The following is a 26852-nucleotide window of genomic DNA, read 5'->3' on the forward strand; positions in this document are numbered from 1 at the left end:
CTCCCTGTTCTGAGTCTTCACTGGTGATTGTTTTTCAGTTAAATACCTGCGTATTTAACTTACGTGAGCCTTACGTCTATGGTGGGAAAGCTGTTGGAAAAGATTCTTAGAGATAGGATCTCTGGGCATTTAGAGAATCATGGTCTGATCAGGGACAGTCAGCATGGCTTTGTGAAGGGCAGATCGTGTCTAACAAGCCTGATTGAGTTCTTTGAGGAGGTGACCAAGCATATAGATGGGGGTGGTGCAGTGGATGTGATCTATATGGATTTTAATAAGGCATCTGACAAGGTAGGCTTATTCAGAAAGTCAGAAGGCATGGGATCCAATGAAGTTTGGCCAGGTGAATTCAGAATTGGCTTGCCTGCAGAAGGCAGAGGGTCGTAGTGGAGGGAGTACATTCAGATTGGAGGATTGTGACGAGTCGTGTCCCACAAGGATCTGTTCCGGGACCTCTACTTTTCGTGACTTTTATTAACGACCTGGATGTGGGGGTAGAAGGGTGGATTGGCAAGTTTGCAGACGACACAAAGGTTGGTGGTGTTGTAGATAGTGTAGAGGATTGTCAAAGATTGCAGAGAGACATTCATAGGATGCAGAAGTGGGCTGAGAAGTGGAAGATGGAGTTCAACCCGGAGAAATGTGAGGTGGTACGCTTTGGAAAGACAAACTCCAAGGCAGAGTACAAAGTAAATGGCAGGATACTTGGTAGTGTGGAGGAGCAGAGGGATCTGGGGGTACATGTCCACAGATCCCTGAAAGTTGCCTCACAGGTGGATAGGGTAGTTAAGAAAGCTTATGGGGTGTTAGCTTTCATAAGTTGAGGGATAGAGTTTAAGAGTCGCGAAGTAATGATGCAGCTCTATAAATCTCTGGTTAGGCCACACTTGGAGTACTGTGTCCAGTTCTGGTCGCCTCACTACAGGAAGGATGTGGAAGCATTGGAAAGGGTACAGAGGAGATTTACCAGGATGCTGCCTGGTTTAGAGAGTATGCATTATGATCAGAGATTAAGGGAGCTAGGGCTTTACTCTTTGGAGAGAAGGAGGATGAGAGAAGACATGACAGAGGTGTACAAGATTATAAGAGAAATAGATAGAGTGGATAGCCAGTGCCTCTTCCCCAGGGCACCACTGCTCAATACAAGAGGACATGGGAAGTTCAAGGGGGATATTAGAGGAAGGTTTTTACTCAGAGAGTGGTTGCATGGCCTGAGTCAGTGGTGGAGGCAGATACACTAGTGAAGTTTAAGAGACTACCAGACAGGTATATAGAGGAATTTAAGGTGGGCGCTTATATGAAAGGCAGGGTTTGAGGGTCAGCAAAACATTGTGGGCCGAAGGGCCTGTACTGTGCTGTACTATTCTATGTTTTATGTATACCTCAGATAATCATCTGGCTGATACTTGTCATGTTCCACAGCTCCCAGCCCTGGAGTTCTGCGGACATCAGCGACAGCAGTGGTGGTCAACACTCAGCCCGACGGCCACAACACTGCTCCTGTTCCCTTTGAAGAACCAAGAGTCCAAATCTAAAGCTTAACATGATAATTTATTTTGGATTAAAGATATAAGCATCTGCATTAATTTCCAGATATTGTGAATGAAAACTTTTGAGTCAAACCATTCACTTGGCTTTCAGTGCACCACAACAACATGGCATAAAGTGCAGTAGCTGTGACATTGTGGCAGACACTGTCTGATAGAAGTGACGTGACTAAACCCTCATTCTCTCAGGGACTGCATCGTTTGTCTGCTAATCGTCACATCACTTCAACACATGGAGGAGTGGCCATTAATTTAAAAATGTTAAATTCTTAACAACACAGGAAGAAACGAAACAGGTCAACAAATGCAACAGAACAAGTGCCACACAAAACTGTCCTGGCATGGCACTAGGGAACTGCCGTAAACACTGACGTCAGTGAGTGAGAGGTCAGAGGTGAGGATGCAGATATTTATTGACAGTCACCACCCAGAAAATGGCTTCACAAGCCAGTGAATACAAACAGAAAAACCCACACCCACTGACACCAACACAGATACACCCCACACCCACTGACAAATACACAGAAACACCCCACACCCACTGACACCTACACAGAAACACCCCACACCCACTGACACTGACACAGAAACACCCCACACCCACTGACACCTACACAGAAACACCCCACACCCAGTGACACCGACAAACACCCCACACCCACTGACACCAACACAGATACACCCCACACCCACTGACATATACACAGAAACACACCACACCCACTGACATATACACAGAAACACCCCACACCCACTGACATATACACAGATACACCCCACACCCACTGACATATACACAGAAACACACCACACCCACTGACATATACACAGAAACACCCCACACCCACTGACACCAACACAGATACACCCCACACCCACTGACAAATACACAGAAACACCCCACACCCACTGACACCAACACAGATACACCCCACACCCACTGACAAATACACAGAAACATCCCACACCCACTGACATCGACACAGAAACACCCCACACCCACTGACACCAACACAGATACACCCCACACCCACTGACACCGACACACCCCACACCCACTGACACCTACACAGAAACACCCCACACCCAGTGACACCGACAGAGAAACACCCCACACGCACTGACACCTACACAGATACACCCCACACCCACTGACAAATACACAGAAACACCCCACACCCACTGACACATACACAGAAACACCCCACACCCACTGACACCGACACACCCCACACCCACTGACACCTACACAGAAACACCCCACACCCAGTGACACCGACAGAGAAACACCCCACACCCACTGACACCTACACAGAAACACCCCACACCAACTGAACCACCAACACAGAAACACCCCGCACCCACTGAACTACCTACACAGAAACACCCCACACCCACTGAATAACCTACGAACACCCCACACGCAATTACACCTACACAGAAACACCACACACCCACTGAACTACCAACACAGAAATACCCCACACCCTGTGACACCTACACGGAAACACCCCACACCCACTGAACCACCTACACAAAAACACACCACACCCACTTACACCTACACAGAAACACCCCACACACACAGACACCTACACAAAAACACCCCACACACACTGACACCTACACAGAAACACCCTACACCCACTGACACCGACACAGAAACACCCCACTCCCACTGACACCTACATAGAAACACCACACACCCGCTGACACCTACACAGAAACACCACACACCCACTGAACCACCTACACAGAAACACCCCACACCCACTGAACTACCTACACAGGAACATCCCACACCCACTGAACCGACAGAGAAACACCCCACATCCACTGAACCACCTATGAACACCCCACACCCAATTACACCTACACAGAAACACCACACACCTGCTGACACCTACACAGAAACACCCCACACCCACTGAACCACCGACACAGAAACATCCCGCACCCACTGAACTACCTACACAGAAACACCCCACAGCCTGTGACACCGACACAGAAACACCCCACACCCACTGACACCTACACAGAAACACCCCACACCCACTGACATCTACACGGAAACACCCCACACCCACTGAACCACCTACACAAAAACACACCACACCCACTTATACCTACACAGAAACACCCCACACCAACTGACACCTGCACAGAACACCCCGCACCCACTGACACCTACAGAAAAACACCCCACACCCACTGACAAATAAACAGAAACACCCCACACCCACTGAACTACCTACACAGAAATACCCCACACCCACTGACACCTACACAGAAATACCCCACACCCACTGACACCTACACAGAAACACCCTACACCCACTGACACCGACACAGAAACACCCCACTCCCACTGCGAAATACACAGAAACACCACACATCCACTGAACTACCGACACAGAAACACCCCACACCCACTGAACTACCTACACAGAAACACCCCACACCCACTGAACCACTTACACAGAAACTCCCCACACCCACTGTATCACTTACACAGAAACACACCATACCCACTGAACTACAGACACAGAAATATCCCACACCCTGTCACAACTACACAGAAACAACCCACACCCACTGACACCTACACAGAAACACCCCACACCCACTGACAAATACACAGAAACACCCCACACCGACTGAACCACCGACACAGAAACATCCCATACCCACTGAACCGACACAGAAACACCCCACACCCACTGAACCACCTATAAACACCCCACACCCAATTACACCTACACAGAAACACCCCACACCCACTGACACCTGCACAGAACACCCCACACCCACTGACAAATAAACAGAAACACCCCACACCCACTGAACTACCTACACAGAAATACCCCACACCCACTGACACCTACACAGAAACACCCCACACCCACTGACAGCTACACAGAAACACCACACACCCACTGAACCACCTACACAGAAACACATGACACCCACTGACACCTACACAGAAACACCCCACACCCACTGAACCACCTACACAGGAACACACCACACCCAATTACACCTACACAGAAACACCACACACCCACTTATACCTACACAGAAACACCCCACACGAACTGACACCTGCACAGAACACCCCGCACCCACTGACACCTACAGAAAAACACCCCACACCCACTGACAAATAAACAGAAACACCCCACACCCACTGACACCTACACAGAAACACCCCACACCCACTGAACTACCTACACAGAAACACCCCACACCCACTGAACTACCTACACAGAAATACCCCACACCCACTGAACCACCGACACAGAAACACCCCGCACCCAGTGACACCTAAACAGAAACATCCCACACCCACTGATCTCTACACAGAAACACCCCACACCTACTGACAAATACACAGAAACACCCCACACACACTGGCACCTGCACCGAAAGACCACACACCCACTGAACACCTGACACAGAAAAACACGACACCCACTGTCACCTACAGAGAAACACCCCACAACCACTGACACCTACAGAGAAACACCCCACACCCACTGACAAATACACAGAAACACCCCGCACCCACTGATACCTACACAGAAACACCCTACACCCACTGACAAATACACAGAAACACCCCACACACACTGACACCTGCACAGAAACACCCCACAACTTACAAATACACAGAAACACCCCACACCCACTGACACCTACACAGAAACACCCTACACCCACTGACACCGACACAGAAACACCCCACACCCACAGAACCACTTACACAGAAACACCCCACACCCACTGAACTACCTACACAGAAACACCCCACACCCACTGAACCACTTACACAGAAACTCCCCACACCCACTGTATCACTTACACAGAAACACCCCATACCCACTGACAAATACACAGAAACACCCCACACCGACTGAACCACCTACACAGGAACACACCACACCCAATTACACCTACACAGAAACACCACACACCCACTTATACCTACACAGAAACACCCCACACCCACTGACACCTGCACAGAACACCCCGCACCCACTGACACCTACAGAAAAACACCCCACACCCACTGACAAATAAACAGAAACACCCCACACCCACTGACACCTACACAGAAACACCCCACACCCACTGAACTACCTACACAGAAACACCCCACACCCACTGAACTACCTACACAGAAATACCCCACACCCACTGAACCACCGACACAGAAACACCCCGCACCCAGTGACACCTAAACAGAAACATCCCACACCCACTGATCTCTACACAGAAACACCCCACACCTACTGACAAATACACAGAAACACCCCACACACACTGGCACCTGCACCGAAAGACCACACACCCACTGAACACCTGACACAGAAAAACACGACACCCACTGTCACCTACAGAGAAACACCCCACAACCACTGACACCTACAGAGAAACACCCCACACCCACTGACAAATACACAGAAACACCCCGCACCCACTGATACCTACACAGAAACACCCTACACCCACTGACAAATACACAGAAACACCCCACACACACTGACACCTGCACAGAAACACCCCACAACTTACAAATACACAGAAACACCCCACACCCACTGACACCTACACAGAAACACCCTACACCCACTGACACCGACACAGAAACACCCCACACCCACAGAACCACTTACACAGAAACACCCCACACCCACTGAACTACCTACACAGAAACACCCCACACCCACTGAACCACTTACACAGAAACTCCCCACACCCACTGTATCACTTACACAGAAACACCCCATACCCACTGACAAATACACAGAAACACCCCACACCGACTGAACCACCTACACAGAAACACCCCACACACACTGACACCTAAACAGAAACATCCCATACCCACTGAACCGACACAGAAACACCCCACAACCACTGAACCACCTATAAACACTCCACACCCAATTACACCTACACAGAAACACCACACACCCGCTGACACCTACACAGAAACACCCCACACCCACTGAACCACCTACACAGAAACACACCACACCCACTGACACCTACACAGAAACACACCACACCCACTGAACCGACAAGAAACACCCCACATCCACTGAACCACCTATGAAGACCCCACACCCAACTACACCTACACAGAAACACCACACACCCACTTATACCTACACAGAAACACCCCACACCCACTGACACCAGCACAGAACACCCCGCACCCACTGACACCTACAGAAAAACATCCCACACCCACTGACAAATAAACAGAAAAACCCCACACCCACTGAACTACCTACACAGAAATACCCCACACCCACTGACACCTACACAGAAACACCCCACACCCACTGACACCTACACAGAAACACCCCACACCCACTGAACTACCTACACAGAAACACCCCACACCCACTGAACTACCTACACAGAAATACCCCACACCCACTGAACCACCGACACAGAAACACCCCGCACCCAGTGACACCTAAACACAAACATCCCACACCCACTGATCTCTACACAGAAACACCCCACACCTACTGACAAATACACAGAAACACCCCACACCCACTGACAAATACACAGAAACACCCCACACACACTGGCACCTGCACCGAAAGACCACACACCCACTGAACACCTGACACAGAAAAACACGACACCCACTGTCACCTACAGAGAAACACCCCACAACCACTGGCACCTACAGAGAAACACCCCACACCCACTGACAAATACACAGAAACACCCCGCACCCACTGATACCTACACAGAAACACCCTACACCCACTGACAAATACACAGAAACACCCCACACACACTGACACCTGCACAGAAACACCCCACAACTTACAAATACACAGAAACACCCCACACCCACTGACACCTACACAGAAACACCCCACACCCACTGACCTCTACACAGAAACTCCCCACACCCACAAACACCACACAGAAACAACCCCACACCCACTGAACCACCAACACCGAAACACCCCTCACCCACTGACACCTACACAGAAACACACCAAACGAACTGACACTTATACAGAAAAACCCCACAACCACTGACACCGACACAGCAACACATCACACCCACTGACACCTACAGAGAAACACCCCACACCCACTGACACCTACACGGAAAGACCCCACAGCCACTGAACAACTGACACAGAAACACCCCACACCCACTAACAGATACACAGAAACACCCCCCACCCACTGAATCACCTACACAGAAACACCCCACACCCACTGACACCTACACAGAAACACCCCACACCCACAGACACCTACTCAGAATCACCCCACACCAACTGACAAATACACAGAAACATCCCGCACACACTGACAAATACACAGAAACAGCCCACACGCAATGACACCAACACCCACTGAACCACCGACACAGAAACACCCCACACCCAGTGACACCTAAACAGAAACGCCCCACACCCACTGACCTCTACACAGAAACAGCCCACACCCACTGATACCTACACAGAAAAACCCCACACCCACTGACACCTACAGAGAAACACCCCAGACCCACTGACACCGACAGAGAAACACCCCACACTCACTGACAAATACACAGAAACATCCCGCACACATTGACACTGACACAGAAACACCCCGCACCCACTGACACCTACACAGCAACACATCACACCCACTGACACCTACACAGAAACACCCCACACCTAATGACAAATAAACAGAAACACCCCACACCCACTGACACCTACACAGAAACACCCCACACCTACTGAACCACCTACACAGAAACACCCAACATCCACTGACAAATAAACAGAAACACCCCACACCCACTGAACTACCTACACAGAAATACCCCACACCCACTGAACCACCGACACAGAAACACCCCGCACCCAGTGACACCTAAACAGAAACATCCCACACCCACTGATCTCTACACAGAAACACCCCACACCTACTGACAAATACACAGAAACACCCCACACACACTGGCACCTGCACCGAAAGACCACACACCCACTGAACACCTGACACAGAAAAACACGACACCCACTGTCACCTACAGAGAAACACCCCACAACCACTGACACCTACAGAGAAACACCCCACACCCACTGACAAATACACAGAAACACCCCGCACCCACTGATACCTACACAGAAACACCCTACACCCACTGACAAATACACAGAAACACCCCACACACACTGACACCTGCACAGAAACACCCCACAACTTACAAATACACAGAAACACCCCACACCCACTGACACCTACACAGAAACACCCTACACCCACTGACACCGACACAGAAACACCCCACACCCACAGAACCACTTACACAGAAACACCCCACACCCACTGAACTACCTACACAGAAACACCCCACACCCACTGAACCACTTACACAGAAACTCCCCACACCCACTGTATCACTTACACAGAAACACCCCATACCCACTGACAAATACACAGAAACACCCCACACCGACTGAACCACCTACACAGGAACACACCACACCCAATTACACCTACACAGAAACACCACACACCCACTTATACCTACACAGAAACACCCCACACCCACTGACACCTGCACAGAACACCCCGCACCCACTGACACCTACAGAAAAACACCCCACACCCACTGACAAATAAACAGAAACACCCCACACCCACTGACACCTACACAGAAACACCCCACACCCACTGAACTACCTACACAGAAACACCCCACACCCACTGAACTACCTACACAGAAATACCCCACACCCACTGAACCACCGACACAGAAACACCCCGCACCCAGTGACACCTAAACAGAAACATCCCACACCCACTGATCTCTACACAGAAACACCCCACACCTACTGACAAATACACAGAAACACCCCACACACACTGGCACCTGCATCGAAAGACCACACACCCACTGAACACCTGACACAGAAAAACACGACACCCACTGTCACCTACAGAGAAACACCCCACAACCACTGACACCTACAGAGAAACACCCCACACCCACTGACAAATACACAGAAACACCCCGCACCCACTGATACCTACACAGAAACACCCTACACCCACTGACAAATACACAGAAACACCCCACACACACTGACACCTGCACAGAAACACCCCACAACTTACAAATACACAGAAACACCCCACACCCACTGACACCTACACAGAAACACCCTACACCCACTGACACCGACACAGAAACACCCCACACCCACAGAACCACTTACACAGAAACACCCCACACCCACTGAACTACCTACACAGAAACACCCCACACCCACTGAACCACTTACACAGAAACTCCCCACACCCACTGTATCACTTACACAGAAACACCCCATACCCACTGACAAATACACAGAAACACCCCACACCGACTGAACCACCTACACAGAAACACCCCACACACACTGACACCTAAACAGAAACATCCCATACCCACTGAACCGACACAGAAACACCCCACAACCACTGAACCACCTATAAACACTCCACACCCAATTACACCTACACAGAAACACCACACACCCGCTGACACCTACACAGAAACACCCCACACCCACTGACACCAGCACAGAACACCCCGCACCCACTGACACCTACAGAAAAACATCCCACACCCACTGACAAATAAACAGAAAAACCCCACACCCACTGAACTACCTACACAGAAATACCCCACACCCACTGACACCTACACAGAAACACCCCACACCCACTGACACCTACACAGAAACACCCCACACCCACTGAACTACCTACACAGAAACACCCCACACCCACTGAACTACCTACACAGAAATACCCCACACCCACTGAACCACCGACACAGAAACACCCCGCACCCAGTGACACCTAAACAGAAACATCCCACACCCACTGATCTCTACACAGAAACACCCCACACCTACTGACAAATACACAGAAACACCCCACACCCACTGACAAATACACAGAAACACCCTACACACACTGGCACCTGCACCGAAAGACCACACACCCACTGAACACCTGACACAGAAAAACACGACACCCACTGTCACCTACAGAGAAACACCCCACAACCACTGGCACCTACAGAGAAACACCCCACACCCACTGACAAATACACAGAAACACCCCGCACCCACTGATACCTACACAGAAACACCCTACACCCACTGACAAATACACAGAAACACCCCACACACACTGACACCTGCACAGAAACACCCCACAACTTACAAATACACAGAAACACCCCACACCCACTGACACCTACACAGAAACACCCCACACCCACTGACCTCTACACAGAAACTCCCCACACCCACAAACACCACACAGAAACAACCCCACACCCACTGAACCACCAACACCGAAACACCCCTCACCCACTGACACCTACACAGAAACACACCAAACGAACTGACACTTATACAGAAAAACCCCACAACCACTGACACCGACACAGCAACACATCACACCCACTGACACCTACAGAGAAACACCCCACACCCACTGACACCTACACGGAAAGACCCCACAGCCACTGAACAACTGACACAGAAACACCCCACACCCACTAACAGATACACAGAAACACCCCCCACCCACTGAATCACCTACACAGAAACACCCCACACCCACTGACACCTACACAGAAACACCCCACACCCACAGACACCTACTCAGAATCACCCCACACCAACTGACAAATACACAGAAACATCCCGCACACACTGACAAATACACAGAAACAGCCCACACGCAATGACACCAACACCCACTGAACCACCGACACAGAAACACCCCACACCCAGTGACACCTAAACAGAAACGCCCCACACCCACTGACCTCTACACAGAAACATCCCACACCCACTGATACCTACACAGAAAAACCCCACACCCACTGACACCTACAGAGAAACACCCCAGACCCACTGACACCGACAGAGAAACACCCCACACTCACTGACAAATACACAGAAACATCCCGCACACATTGACACTGACACAGAAACACCCCGCACCCACTGACACCTACACAGCAACACATCACACCCACTGACACCTACACAGAAACACCCCACACCTAATGACAAATAAACAGAAACACCCCACACCCACTGACACCTACACAGAAACACCCCACACCTACTGAACCACCTACACAGAAACACCCAACATCCACTGACAAATAAACAGAAACACCCCACACCCACTGACAAATACACAGAAACACCCCACACGCACTGAACCACTTACACAGAAACACACAACACCCACTGACACCTACACAGAAACACCCCACACCCACTGAACTACCTACACAGAAATACCCCACACCCACTGACACCTACACAGAAACACCCCACACCCACTGAACCACCGACACAGAAACACCCCCCACCCAGTGACACCTAAACAGAAACTCCCCACACCCACTGACCTCTACACAGAAACACCCCGCACCCACTGACACCTACACAGAAACACCCCACACCTACTGAACCACCTACACAGAAACACCCAACACCCACTGACAAATAAACAGAAACACCCCACACCTACTGACAAATACACAGAAACACCCCACACGCACTGAACCACTTACACAGAAACACACAACACCCACTGACACCTACACAGAAACACCCCACACCCACTGAACTACCTACACAGAAATACCCCACACCCACTGACACCTACACAGAAACACCCCACACCCACTGAACCACCGACACAGAAACACCCCGCACCCAGTGACACCTAAACAGAAACACCCCACACCCACTGACATCTACACAGAAACACCCCACACCCACTGACACCTACACAGAAACACCCCACACCCACTGAACCACTTGCACAGAAACACTCCACACCCACTGACACCAACACATAAACACCCCACACCGACTGACAACTATACAGAACTTCCCAAACCCACTGACAGATACACAGAAACACCCCACACCCACTGAACCACCTACACAGAAACACCCCACACCCACTGACACCTACACAGAAACACCCCACACCCACAGACACCTACACAGAAACACCCCACACCAACTGACAAATACACAGAAACATCCCGCACACACTGACACTGACACAGAAACACCCCACACCCACTGACACCTACACAGAAACACCCCACACCTACTGACAAATACACAGAAACACCCCACACGCAATGACACCAACACCCACTGAACCACCGACACAGAAACACCCCACATCCACTGACACCTACAGAGAAACACCCCATACCCACTGACACCTACACAGAAACACCCCACACCCACTGACACCTACAGAGAAACACCCCACACTCACTGATAAATGCATAGAAACATCCAGCACACACTGACACTGACACAGAAACACCCCGCACCCACTGACACCAACACAGAAACACCCCACACCCACTGACACGTACACAGAAACACCCCACACCCACTGACACCTGCACAGAAACACCTCACACCCACTGACAAATACACAGAAACACCCCACACGCACTGACACCTACACCGAAACACCACACGCCCACTGAACCCCTGACACAGAAACACCCGACACCCACTGTCACCTACAGAGAAAAACCCCACACTCCTGACACCTACACAGAATCATCCCACACCCACTGACACCTACACGGAAAGACTCCACACCCACTGCACCACCGACACAGAAACACCCCACACCCACTGGACACCTACCCTGAAACACCCCAAACCCACTGAACCACCGACACAGAAACACCCCAGACACACTGACAAATACACCGAAACACCCCACACCCACTGACAACTGCACAGAAACACCCCACACCCACTGACACCTACACAGAAACACTCTACACCCACTGAATAACCTACACAGGAACATCCCACACCCACTGAACTACCTACACAGAAATACACCACACCCTGTGACACCTACACAGAAACACCCCACATCTACTGACAACGACACAGAAACCCTCAGACCCACTGACACTGACACAGGAACTCCTCACACCCACTGATTCCTACACAGAAAGACCCCATACCCACCGACTCTACTCAGAAACACCCCGCACCCACGGACACCTACACAGAAACAGCCAGCACCCACTGACAAATACACAGAAACACCCCACACCCACTGAACCAGCAAGACAGAAATACCCCACACACACTCAGCTACCTACACAGAAACACCCCACACCCACTGAACCACCAACACAGAAACACCCCGCACCCACTGACTCCTACACAGAAACACCCCACAGCCACTGAACCACCAACACAGAAACACCCCACACCTACTGACACCTACACAGAAACACCCCACACCCACTGACACCTACACAGAAACACCCCACACCCACTGAACCACCGACACAGAAACAGCCTGCAACCAATGACACCTACACAGAAAAACCCCACACCCACTGACACCTACACAAATACAGCCCACACTGACACCAACACAGAAACACCCCACAGCCACTGACACCTACATAGAAACACCCCACACCCACTAACACTTTCACAGAATACCCCACAGCCACTGACAAATACACAGAAACACCCCACACCCACTGAATCACCTACACAGAAACACCCCACACCCACTGAACCACTTACACAGAAACACCCCACACCCACTGAACTACCTACACAGAAACACCCCACACCCACTGAACTACCTACACAGAAACACCCCACAGCCACTGACACCTACATAGAAACACCCCACACCCACTGACACTTTCACAGAACACCCCACAGCCACTGACAAATACACAGAACACCCCACACCCACTGACAAATACACAGAAACACCCCACACCCACTGAACCACCTACACAGAAACACCCCACACCCACTGAACTACCTACACAGAAACACCCCACAGCCACTGACACCTACATAGAAACACCCCACACCCACTGACACTTTCACAGAACACCCCAGAGCCACTGACAAATACACAGAAACACCCCACACCCACTGAACTACCTACACAGAAACACCCCACACCCACTGAACCACGTACACAGAAACACCCCACACCCACTGACACCGACACAGAAAGACCCCACAGCCACTGACACGTACACATAACACCCCAGACCCACATACACTGAAACAGCCCACACCCACTGATTCCTACACAGAAAGACCCCATACCCACAGACTCTACTCAGAAACACCCCGCACCCACGGACACCTACACAGAAACAGCCAGCACCCACTGACTCCTACACAGAAACACCCCACACCCACTGACACCTACACAGAAACACCCCACACCCACTAACACCTACACAGAAAGACCCCACAGCCACTGACACCTACACAGAAACACCCCACACCCACTGAACCACCAACACAGAAACACCCCACACTCACTGACACTTTCACAGAACACCCCACAGCCACTGAAAAATACACAGAACACCCCACACCCACTGACAAATACATAGAAACACCCCACACCCACTGAACCACCTACACAGAAACACCCCACACCCACTAACACCTACACAGAAACACCCAACACCCACTGAACCACTTACACAGAAACACCCCACACCCACTTGCACCTACACAGAAACACCCCACACCCACTGACACCGACACAGAAACACTCCACACCCACTGACACCTATTCAGAAACACCCCACACCCACGGAACCACTTATACAGAAACACCCCATACCCTCTGACAAATACACAGAAACACCCCACACCCACTGAGCCACCTACACAGAAACACCCCACACCCACTAACACCTACACAGAAACACCCAACATCCACTGAACCACTTACACAGAAACACCCCACACCCACTTGCACCTACACAGAAACACCCCACACCCACTGACACCGACACAGAAACACCCCACACCCACTGACTCCTACTCAGAAAGACCCCACAGCCACTGACACCTACACATAAACACCCCACACCCACTGACTCCTACTCAGAAACACCCCACACCCACTGACACCTACACAGAAACACCCCACACCCAATGACACCTACAAAAAAACACCCCACACCCACTGAACCACCTACACAGAAACACCCCACACCCACTGAGACCTACAGAAACACCCCACACCCACTGAACCACCTATGAACACCCCACACCCAATTACACCGACACAGAAACGCCACACACCCACTGACACCTACACAGAAACACCCCACACGCACTGACACCGACACAGAAACACCCCACACCCACTGACTCCTACTCAGAAAGACCCCACAGCCACTGACACCTACACATAAACACCCCACACCCACTGACTCCTACTCAGAAACACCCCACACCCACTGACACCTACACAGAAACACCCCACACCCAATGACACCTACAAAAAAACACACCACACCCACTGAACCACCTACACAGAAACACCCCACACCCACTGAGACCTACAGAAACACCCCACACCCACTGAACCACCTATGAACACCCCACACCCAATTACACCGACACAGAAACGCCACACACCCGCTGACACCTACACAGAAACACCCCACACGCACTGACAGATACACAGAAACACCCCACACCCACTGAACCACCTACACAGAAACACCCCACACCCACTGAACTACCTACACAGAAACACCCCACACCCACTGACACCTACACAGAAAAACCCCACATCCACTGACAAATACACAGAAACACCCCACACCCACTTGCACCTACACAGAAACACCCCACACCCACTGACACCGACACAGAAACACTCCACACCCACTGACACCTATTCAGAAACACCCCACACCCACGGAACCACTTATACAGAAACACCCCATACCCTCTGACAAATACACAGAAACACCCCACACCCACTGAGCCACCTACACAGAAACACCCCACACCCACTAACACCTACACAGAAACACCCAACATCCACTGAACCACTTACACAGAAACACCCCACACCCACTTGCACCTACACAGAAACACCCCACACCCACTGACACCGACACAGAAACACCCCACACCCACTGACTCCTACTCAGAAAGACCCCACAGCCACTGACACCTACACATAAACACCCCACACCCACTGACTCCTACTCAGAAACACCCCACACCCACTGACACCTACACAGAAACACCCCACACCCAATGACACCTACAAAAAAACACCCCACACCCACTGAACCACCTACACAGAAACACCCCACACCCACTGAGACCTACAGAAACACCCCACACCCACTGAACCACCTATGAACACCCCACACCCAATTACACCGACACAGAAACGCCACACACCCGCTGACACCTACACAGAAACACCCCACACGCACTGACACCGACACAGAAACACCCCACACCCACTGACTCCTACTCAGAAAGACCACACAGCCACTGACACCTACACATAAACACCCCACACCCACTGACTCCTACTCAGAAACACCCCACACCCACTGACACCTACACAGAAACACCCCACACCCAATGACACCTACAAAAAAACACACCACACCCACTGAACCACCTACACAGAAACACCCCACACCCACTGAGACCTACAGAAACACCCCACACCCACTGAACCACCTATGAACACCCCACACCCAATTACACCGACACAGAAACGCCACACACCCGCTGACACCTACACAGAAACACCCCACACGCACTGACAGATACACAGAAACACCCCACACCCACTGAACCACCTACACAGAAACACCCCACACCCACTGAACTACCTACACAGAAACACCCCACACCCACTGACACCTACACAGAAAAACCCCACATCCACTGACAAATACACAGAAACACCCCACACCCACTGAACCACTTACACAGAAACACCCCACACCCACTGACACCAACACAGAAACACCCCACACCCACCGACAAGTACACAGAAACACCCCACACCCATTGAACCACTTACACAGAAACACCTCACACTGACTTACAGCCACACAGAAACACCCCACACCCACTGACACCTACACAGAAACACTCCACACCCACTGACACCTACACAGAAACACCACTCACCGACTGACACCGACACAGAAACAACCCACACCGACTGACACCTACACAGAACACCGCACACCCACTGACAGATACACTGAAACAGCCCACACCCACTGACACCTAGACAGAAACACACCACACCCACTGACACCTACACAGAACACCCCACACCGACTGACAAATACACAGAAACACCCCAAACCAACTAAACCATCTACACAGAAACACCCCAAACCCACTGACACCTACACAGAAACACCCCACACCCACTGACACCAACACAGAAACACCCCACACCCACCGACAAGTACACAGAAACACCCCACACCCATTGAACCACTTACACAGAAACACCTCACACTGACTTACAGCCACACAGAAACACCCCACACCCACTGACACCTACACAGAAACACTCCACACCCACTGACACCTACACAGAAACACCACTCACCGACTGACACCGACACAGAAACAACCCACACCGACTGACACCTACACAGAACACCGCACACCCACTGACAGATACACTGAAACAGCCCACACCCACTGACACCTAGACAGAAACACACCACACCCACTGACACCTACACAGAACACCCCACACCGACTGACAAATACACAGAAACACCCCAAACCAACTAAACCATCTACACAGAAACACCCCAAACCCACTGACACCTACACAGAAACACCCCACACCCACTGACACCTACACAGAAACAGCCCACAACCACTGACACCTACACAGAAACATCCTTCACCCACTAACAAATACACAGAAACACCCGACACCCACTGACACCTACACAGAAACACCCCAAACACACTGACAAATAAACAGAAACTCCCTGCTCCCACTGACACCTACACAGAAACACACCACACCCACTGACACCTACATAGAACATCCCACACCCACTGAACCACCTGCACAGTAACACCCCGTACCCACTGACACCTACACAGAAACACCCACATCCACTGACAAATACACAGAAACACCCCACACCCACTGAACCACTTACAAAGAAACAACCCACACCCACTGAACTACCTACACAGAAACACCCCACACCCACTGACACCTACACAGAACACCGCACACCCACTGAACCACCTACACAGGAACACCCCACACGCACTGAACCATCTACGAACACCCCAGACACAATTACACCTGCACAAAAACACCACACACCCACTGAACTACCTACACAGAAATACCCCACACCCACTGAACCACTTACACAGAAACACCCCACACCCACTGACACCTACACAGAAACACTCCACACCCACTGAACCACCTACACAGAAACACCCCACACCCACTGACACCTACACAGAAACACCCCACATCCACTGACACCTACACAGAAACCCCCAGACCCACTGACACTGACACAGGAACTCCTGACCCCACTGACACCGACACAGAAAGACCCCACAGCCACTGACACATACACAAAACACCCCACACCCACTGGCACGTACACAGAAAGACCCCACACTGACTGACACCTACACAGAAATCCCTGGACCCACTGACACCATCACAGAAACACCCCACACCCACTGATATCTACAAAGAAATACCCCACACCCGCTGACACCTACAGAGAAACACCCCACACCCACTGACACCTACACAGAAACACCCCACACTCACTGACACTGACATAGAACATCCTACACCCACTGAACCACCTACACAGAAACACCCCACACCCACTGACACCTACACAGAAACACCCCACACCCACTGACACCTACACAGAAAAACCCCACATCCACTGACAAATACACAGAAACACCCCACACCCACTGAACCACTTACACAGAAACACCCCACACCCACTGACACCAACACAGAAACACCCCACACCCACCGACAAGTACACAGAAACACCCCACACCCATTGAACCACTTACACAGAAACACCTCACACTGACTTACAGCCACACAGAAACACCCCACACCCACTGACACCTACACAGAAACACTCCACACCCACTGACACCTACACAGAAACACCACTCACCGACTGACACCGACACAGAAACAACCCACACCGACTGACACCTACACAGAACACCGCACACCCACTGACAGATACACTGAAACAGCCCACACCCACTGACACCTAGACAGAAACACACCACACCCACTGACACCTACACAGAACACCCCACACCGACTGACAAATACACAGAAACACCCCAAACCAACTAAACCATCTACACAGAAACACCCCAAACCCACTGACACCTACACAGAAACACCCCACACCCACTGACACCAACACAGAAACACCCCACACCCACCGACAAGTACACAGAAACACCCCACACCCATTAAACCACTTACACAGAAACACCTCACACTGACTTACAGCCACACAGAAACACCCCACACCCACTGACACCTACACAGAAACACTCCACACCCACTGACACCTACACAGAAACACCACTCACCGACTGGACACCGACACAGAAACAACCCACACCGACTGACACCTACACAGAACACCGCACACCCACTGACAGATACACTGAAACAGCCCACACCCACTGACACCTAGACAGAAACACACCACACCCACTGACACCTACACAGAACACCCCACACCGACTGACAAATACACAGAAACACCCCAAACCAACTAAACCATCTACACAGAAACACCCCAAACCCACTGACACCTACACAGAAACACCCCACACCCACTGACACCTACACAGAAACAGCCCACAACCACTGACACCTACACAGAAACATCCTTCACCCACTAACAAATACACAGAAACACCCGACACCCACTGACACCTACACAGAAACACCCCAAACACACTGACAAATAAACAGAAACTCCCTGCTCCCACTGACACCTACACAGAAACACACCACACCCACTGACACCTACATAGAACATCCCACACCCACTGAACCACCTGCACAGTAACACCCCGTACCCACTGACACCTACACAGAAACACCCACATCCACTGACAAATACACAGAAACACCCCACACCCACTGAACCACTTACAAAGAAACAACCCACACCCACTGAACTACCTACACAGAAACACCCCACACCCACTGACACCTACACAGAACACCGCACACCCACTGAACCACCTACACAGGAACACCCCACACGCACTGAACCATCTACGAACACCCCAGACACAATTACACCTGCACAAAAACACCACACACCCACTGAACTACCTACACAGAAATACCCCACACCCACTGAACCACTTACACAGAAACACCCCACACCCTCTGACACCTACACAGAAACACTCCACACCCACTGAACCACCTACACAGAAACACCCCACACCCACTGACACCTACACAGAAACACCCCACATCCACTGACACCTACACAGAAACCCCCAGACCCACTGACACTGACACAGGAACTCCTGACCCCACTGACACCGACACAGAAAGACCCCACAGCCACTGACACATACACAAAACACCCCACACCCACTGGCACGTACACAGAAAGACCCCACACTGACTGACACCTACACAGAAATCCCTGGACCCACTGACACCATCACAGAAACACCCCACACCCACTGATATCTACAAAGAAATACCCCACACCCGCTGACACCTACAGAGAAACACCCCACACCCACTGACACCTACACAGAAACACCCCACACTCACTGACACTGACATAGAACATCCTACACCCACTGAACCACCTACACAGAAACACCCCACACCCACTGACACCTACACAGAAACACCCCACACCCACTGAACTACCTACACAGAAACACCCCACACCCACTGAACTACCTACACAGAAACACCCCACACCCACTGAACCACCTACACAGAAACACCCCACACCCACTGACACCTACACAGAAACACCCCACACCCACTGAACTACCTACACAGAAATACCCCACACCCACTGACACCTACACAGAAACACCCCACACCCACTGACACCTACACAGAAACACCCCACACCCACTGAATAACCTACACAGGAACATCCCACACCCACTGAACTACCTACACAGAAATACCCCACACCCTGTGACACCTACACAGAAACACCCCACATCCACTGACAACGACACAGAAACCCTCAGACCCACTGACACTGACACAGGAACTCCTCACACCCACTGACACCGACACAGAAAGACCCCACAGCCACTGACACGTACACAAAACACCACACACCCACATACACAGAAACAGCCCACACCCACAGACACCTACAGAGAAACACCCTACACCCACTGACAAATACACAGAAACACCCCGCTCCTACTGACACCTGCACAGAAACACTCCACACCCACTGACACCTACACAGAAACACCCCACACACACTGAACCAGCAACACAGAAATACCCCACACCCACTCAACTACCTACACCGAAACACCCCACACCCACTGAACCACCAACACAGAAACACCCCGCATCAACTGACCCCTTCACAGAAACACCCCACACCCACTCACACCTACACAGAAACACCCCACACCCACTGAACTACCTACACAGAAACACCCCACACCCACTGAACTACCTACACAGAAACACCCCACACCCACTGAACCACCTACACAGAAACACCCCACACCCACTGAACTACCTACACAGAAACACCCCACACCCACTGAACCACCTACACAGAAACACCCCACACCCACTGACACCTACACAGAAACACCCCACACCCACTGAACTACCTACACAGAAATACCCCACACCCACTGACACCTACACAGAAAGACCCCACACCCACTGACACCTACACAGAAACACCCCACACCCACTGAATAACCTACACAGGAACATCCCACACCCACTGAACTACCTACACAGAAATACCCCACACCCTGTGACACCTACACAGAAACACCCCACATCCACTGACAACGACACAGAAACCCTCAGACCCACTGACACTGACACAGGAACTCCTCACACCCACTGACACCGACACAGAAAGACCCCACAGCCACTGACACGTACACAAAACACCCCACACCCACATACACAGAAACAGCCCACACCCACAGACACCTACAGAGAAACACCCTACACCCACTGACAAATACACAGAAACACCCCGCTCCTACTGACACCTGCACAGAAACACTCCACACCCACTGACACCTACACAGAAACACCGCACACACACTGAACCAGCAACACAGAAATACCCCACACCCACTCAACTACCTACACCGAAACACCCCACACCCACTGAACCACCAACACAGAAACACCCCACACCCACTGAACCACCAACACAGAAACACCCCGCATCAACTGACCCCTTCACAGAAACACCCCACACCCACTCACACCTACACAGAAACACCCCACACCCACTGAACTACCTACACAGAAACACCCCACACCCACTGAATAACCTACACAGGAACATCCCACACCCACTGAACTACCTACACAGAAATACTCCACACCCTGTCACACCTACACAGAAACACCCCACATCCACTGACAACGACACAGAAACCCCCAGACCCACTGACACTAACACAGGAACTCCTCACACCCACTGACACCGACACAGAAAGGCCCCACAGCAATTGACACGTACGCATAACACCCCACACCCACATACACAGAAACAGCCCACACCCACTGATTCCTACACAGAAAGACCCCAAACCTACCGACTCTACTCAGAAACAACCCGCACCCACGGACGCCTACACAGAAACAGCCAGCACCCACTGACACCTACAGAGAAACACCCTACACCCACTGACAAATACACAGAAACACCCCACACCCACTGACACCTACACAGAAACACCCTACACCCACTGACAAATACACAGGAACATCCCACACCCACTGAACTACCTACACAGAAATACCCCACACCCTGTGACACCTACACAGAAACACCCCACATCTACTGACAACGACACAGAAACCCTCAGACCCACTGACACTGACACAGGAACTCCTCACACCCACTGATTCCTACACAGAAAGACCCCATACCCACCGACTCTACTCAGAAACACCCCGCACCCACGGACACCTACACAGAAACAGCCAGCACCCACTGACAAATACACAGAAACACCCCACACCCACTGAACCAGCAAGACAGAAACACCCCGCACCCACTGAACCACCAACACAGAAACACCCCGCACCCACTGACTCCTACACAGAAACACCCCACAGCCACTGAACCACCAACACAGAAACACCCCACACCCACTGACACCTACACAGAAACACCCCACACCCACTGACACCTACACAGAAACACCCCACAGCCACTGAACCACCAACACAGAAACACCCCACACCCACTGACACCTACACAGAAACACCCCAAGCCACTGACACCTACACAGAAACACCCCACACCCACTGACACCTACACAGAAACACCCCACAGCCACTGAACCACCAACACAGAAACACCCCACACCCACTGAACCACCGACACAGAAACAGCCTGCAACCAATGACACCTACAAAGAAAAACCCCACACCCACTGACACCTACACAGATACAGCCCACACTGACACCAACACAGAAACACCCCACAGCCACTGACACCTACATAGAAACACCCCACACCCACTGACACTTTCACAGAACACCCCACAGCCACTGACAAATACACAGAAACACCCCACACCCACTGAATCACCTACACAGAAACACCCCACACCCACTGAACCACTTACACAGAAACACCCCACACCCACTGAACTACCTACACAGAAACACCCCACACCCACTGAACTACCTACACAGAAACACCCCACAGCCACTGACACCTACATAGAAACACCCCACACCCACTGACACTTTCACAGAACACCCCACAGCCACTGACAAATACACAGAACACCCCACACCCACTGACAAATACACAGAAACACCCCACACCCACTGAACCACCTACACAGAAACACCCCACACCCACTGAACTACCTACACAGAAACACCCCACAGCCACTGACACCTACATAGAAACACCCCACACCCACTGACACTTTCACAGAACACCCCACAGCCACTGACAAATACACAGAAACACCCCACACCCACTGAACTACCTACACAGAAACACCCCACACCCACTGAACCACGTACACAGAAACACCCCACACCCACTGACACCGACACAGAAAGACCCCACAGCCACTGACACGTACACATAACACCCCAGACCCACATACACTGAACCAGCCCACACCCACTGATTCCTACACAGAAAGACCCCATACCCACAGACTCTACTCAGAAACACCCCGCACCCACGGACACCTACACAGAAACAGCCAGCACCCACTGACTCCTACACAGAAACACCCCACACCCACTGACACCTACACAGAAACACCCCACACCCACTAACACCTACACAGAAAGACCCCACAGCCACTGACACCTACACAGAAACACCCCACACCCACTGAACCACCAACACAGAAACACCCCACACTCACTGACACTTTCACAGAACACCCCACAGCCACTGAAAAATACACAGAACACCCCACACCCACTGACAAATACATAGAAACACCCCACACCCACTGAACCACCTACACAGAAACACCCCACACCCACTAACACCTACACAGAAACACCCAACACCCACTGAACCACTTACACAGAAACACCCCACACCCACTTGCACCTACACAGAAACACCCCACACCCACTGACACCGACACAGAAACACTCCACACCCACTGACACCTATTCAGAAACACCCCACACCCACGGAACCACTTATACAGAAACACCCCATACCCTCTGACAAATACACAGAAACACCCCACACCCACTGAGCCACCTACACAGAAACACCCCACACCCACTAACACCTACACAGAAACACCCAACATCCACTGAACCACTTACACAGAAACACCCCACACCCACTTGCACCTACACAGAAACACCCCACACCCACTGACACCGACACAGAAACACCCCACACCCACTGACTCCTACTCAGAAAGACCCCACAGCCACTGACACCTACACATAAACACCCCACACCCACTGACTCCTACTCAGAAACACCCCACACCCACTGACACCTACACAGAAACACCCCACACCCAATGACACCTACAAAAAAACACCCCACACCCACTGAACCACCTACACAGAAACACCCCACACCCACTGAGACCTACAGAAACACCCCACACCCACTGAACCACCTATGAACACCCCACACCCAATTACACCGACACAGAAACGCCACACACCCGCTGACACCTACACAGAAACACCCCACACGCACTGACACCGACACAGAAACACCCCACACCCACTGACTCCTACTCAGAAAGACCCCACAGCCACTGACACCTACACATAAACACCCCACACCCACTGACTCCTACTCAGAAACACCCCACACCCACTGACACCTACACAGAAACACCCCACACCCAATGACACCTACAAAAAAACACACCACACCCACTGAACCACCTACACAGAAACACCCCACACCCACTGAGACCTACAGAAACACCCCACACCCACTGAACCACCTATGAACACCCCACACCCAATTACACCGACACAGAAACGCCACACACCCGCTGACACCTACACAGAAACACCCCACACGCACTGACAGATACACAGAAACACCCCACACCCACTGAACCACCTACACAGAAACACCCCACACCCACTGAACTACCTACACAGAAACACCCCACACCCACTGACACCTACACAGAAAAACCCCACATCCACTGACAAATACACAGAAACACCCCACACCCACTGAACCACTTACACAGAAACACCCCACACCCACTGACACCAACACAGAAACACCCCACACCCACCGACAAGTACACAGAAACACCCCACACCCATTGAACCACTTACACAGAAACACCTCACACTGACTTACAGCCACACAGAAACACCCCACACCCACTGACACCTACACAGAAACACTCCACACCCACTGACACCTACACAGAAACACCACTCACCGACTGACACCGACACAGAAACAACCCACACCGACTGACACCTACACAGAACACCGCACACCCACTGACAGATACACTGAAACAGCCCACACCCACTGACACCTAGACAGAAACACACCACACCCACTGACACCTACACAGAACACCCCACACCGACTGACAAATACACAGAAACACCCCAAACCAACTAAACCATCT

The 26852-nt window shown here is 51.4% G+C and overlaps 1 protein-coding gene across 1 annotated transcript in view; it reads right to left on the bottom strand.

The window, feature by feature from the left end:
- Positions 1-1433: 1433 nt before the first annotated feature.
- rtkna (rhotekin a) overlaps positions 1434-26852 on the bottom strand; it is a 236689-nt gene continuing 211270 nt past the window's right edge. Inside the window, exon 12 of the mRNA XM_063045173.1 lies at positions 1434-1507. Coding sequence (XP_062901243.1) covers positions 1449-1507 — 59 coding nt within the window. The 3' untranslated portion in view covers positions 1434-1448. The remainder of the gene's footprint in view (positions 1508-26852) is intronic.

Source organism: Mobula hypostoma, chromosome 4, assembly GCF_963921235.1.
Source record: "Mobula hypostoma chromosome 4, sMobHyp1.1, whole genome shotgun sequence".
NCBI classification, from domain to species: Eukaryota; Metazoa; Chordata; class Chondrichthyes; order Myliobatiformes; family Myliobatidae; genus Mobula; species Mobula hypostoma.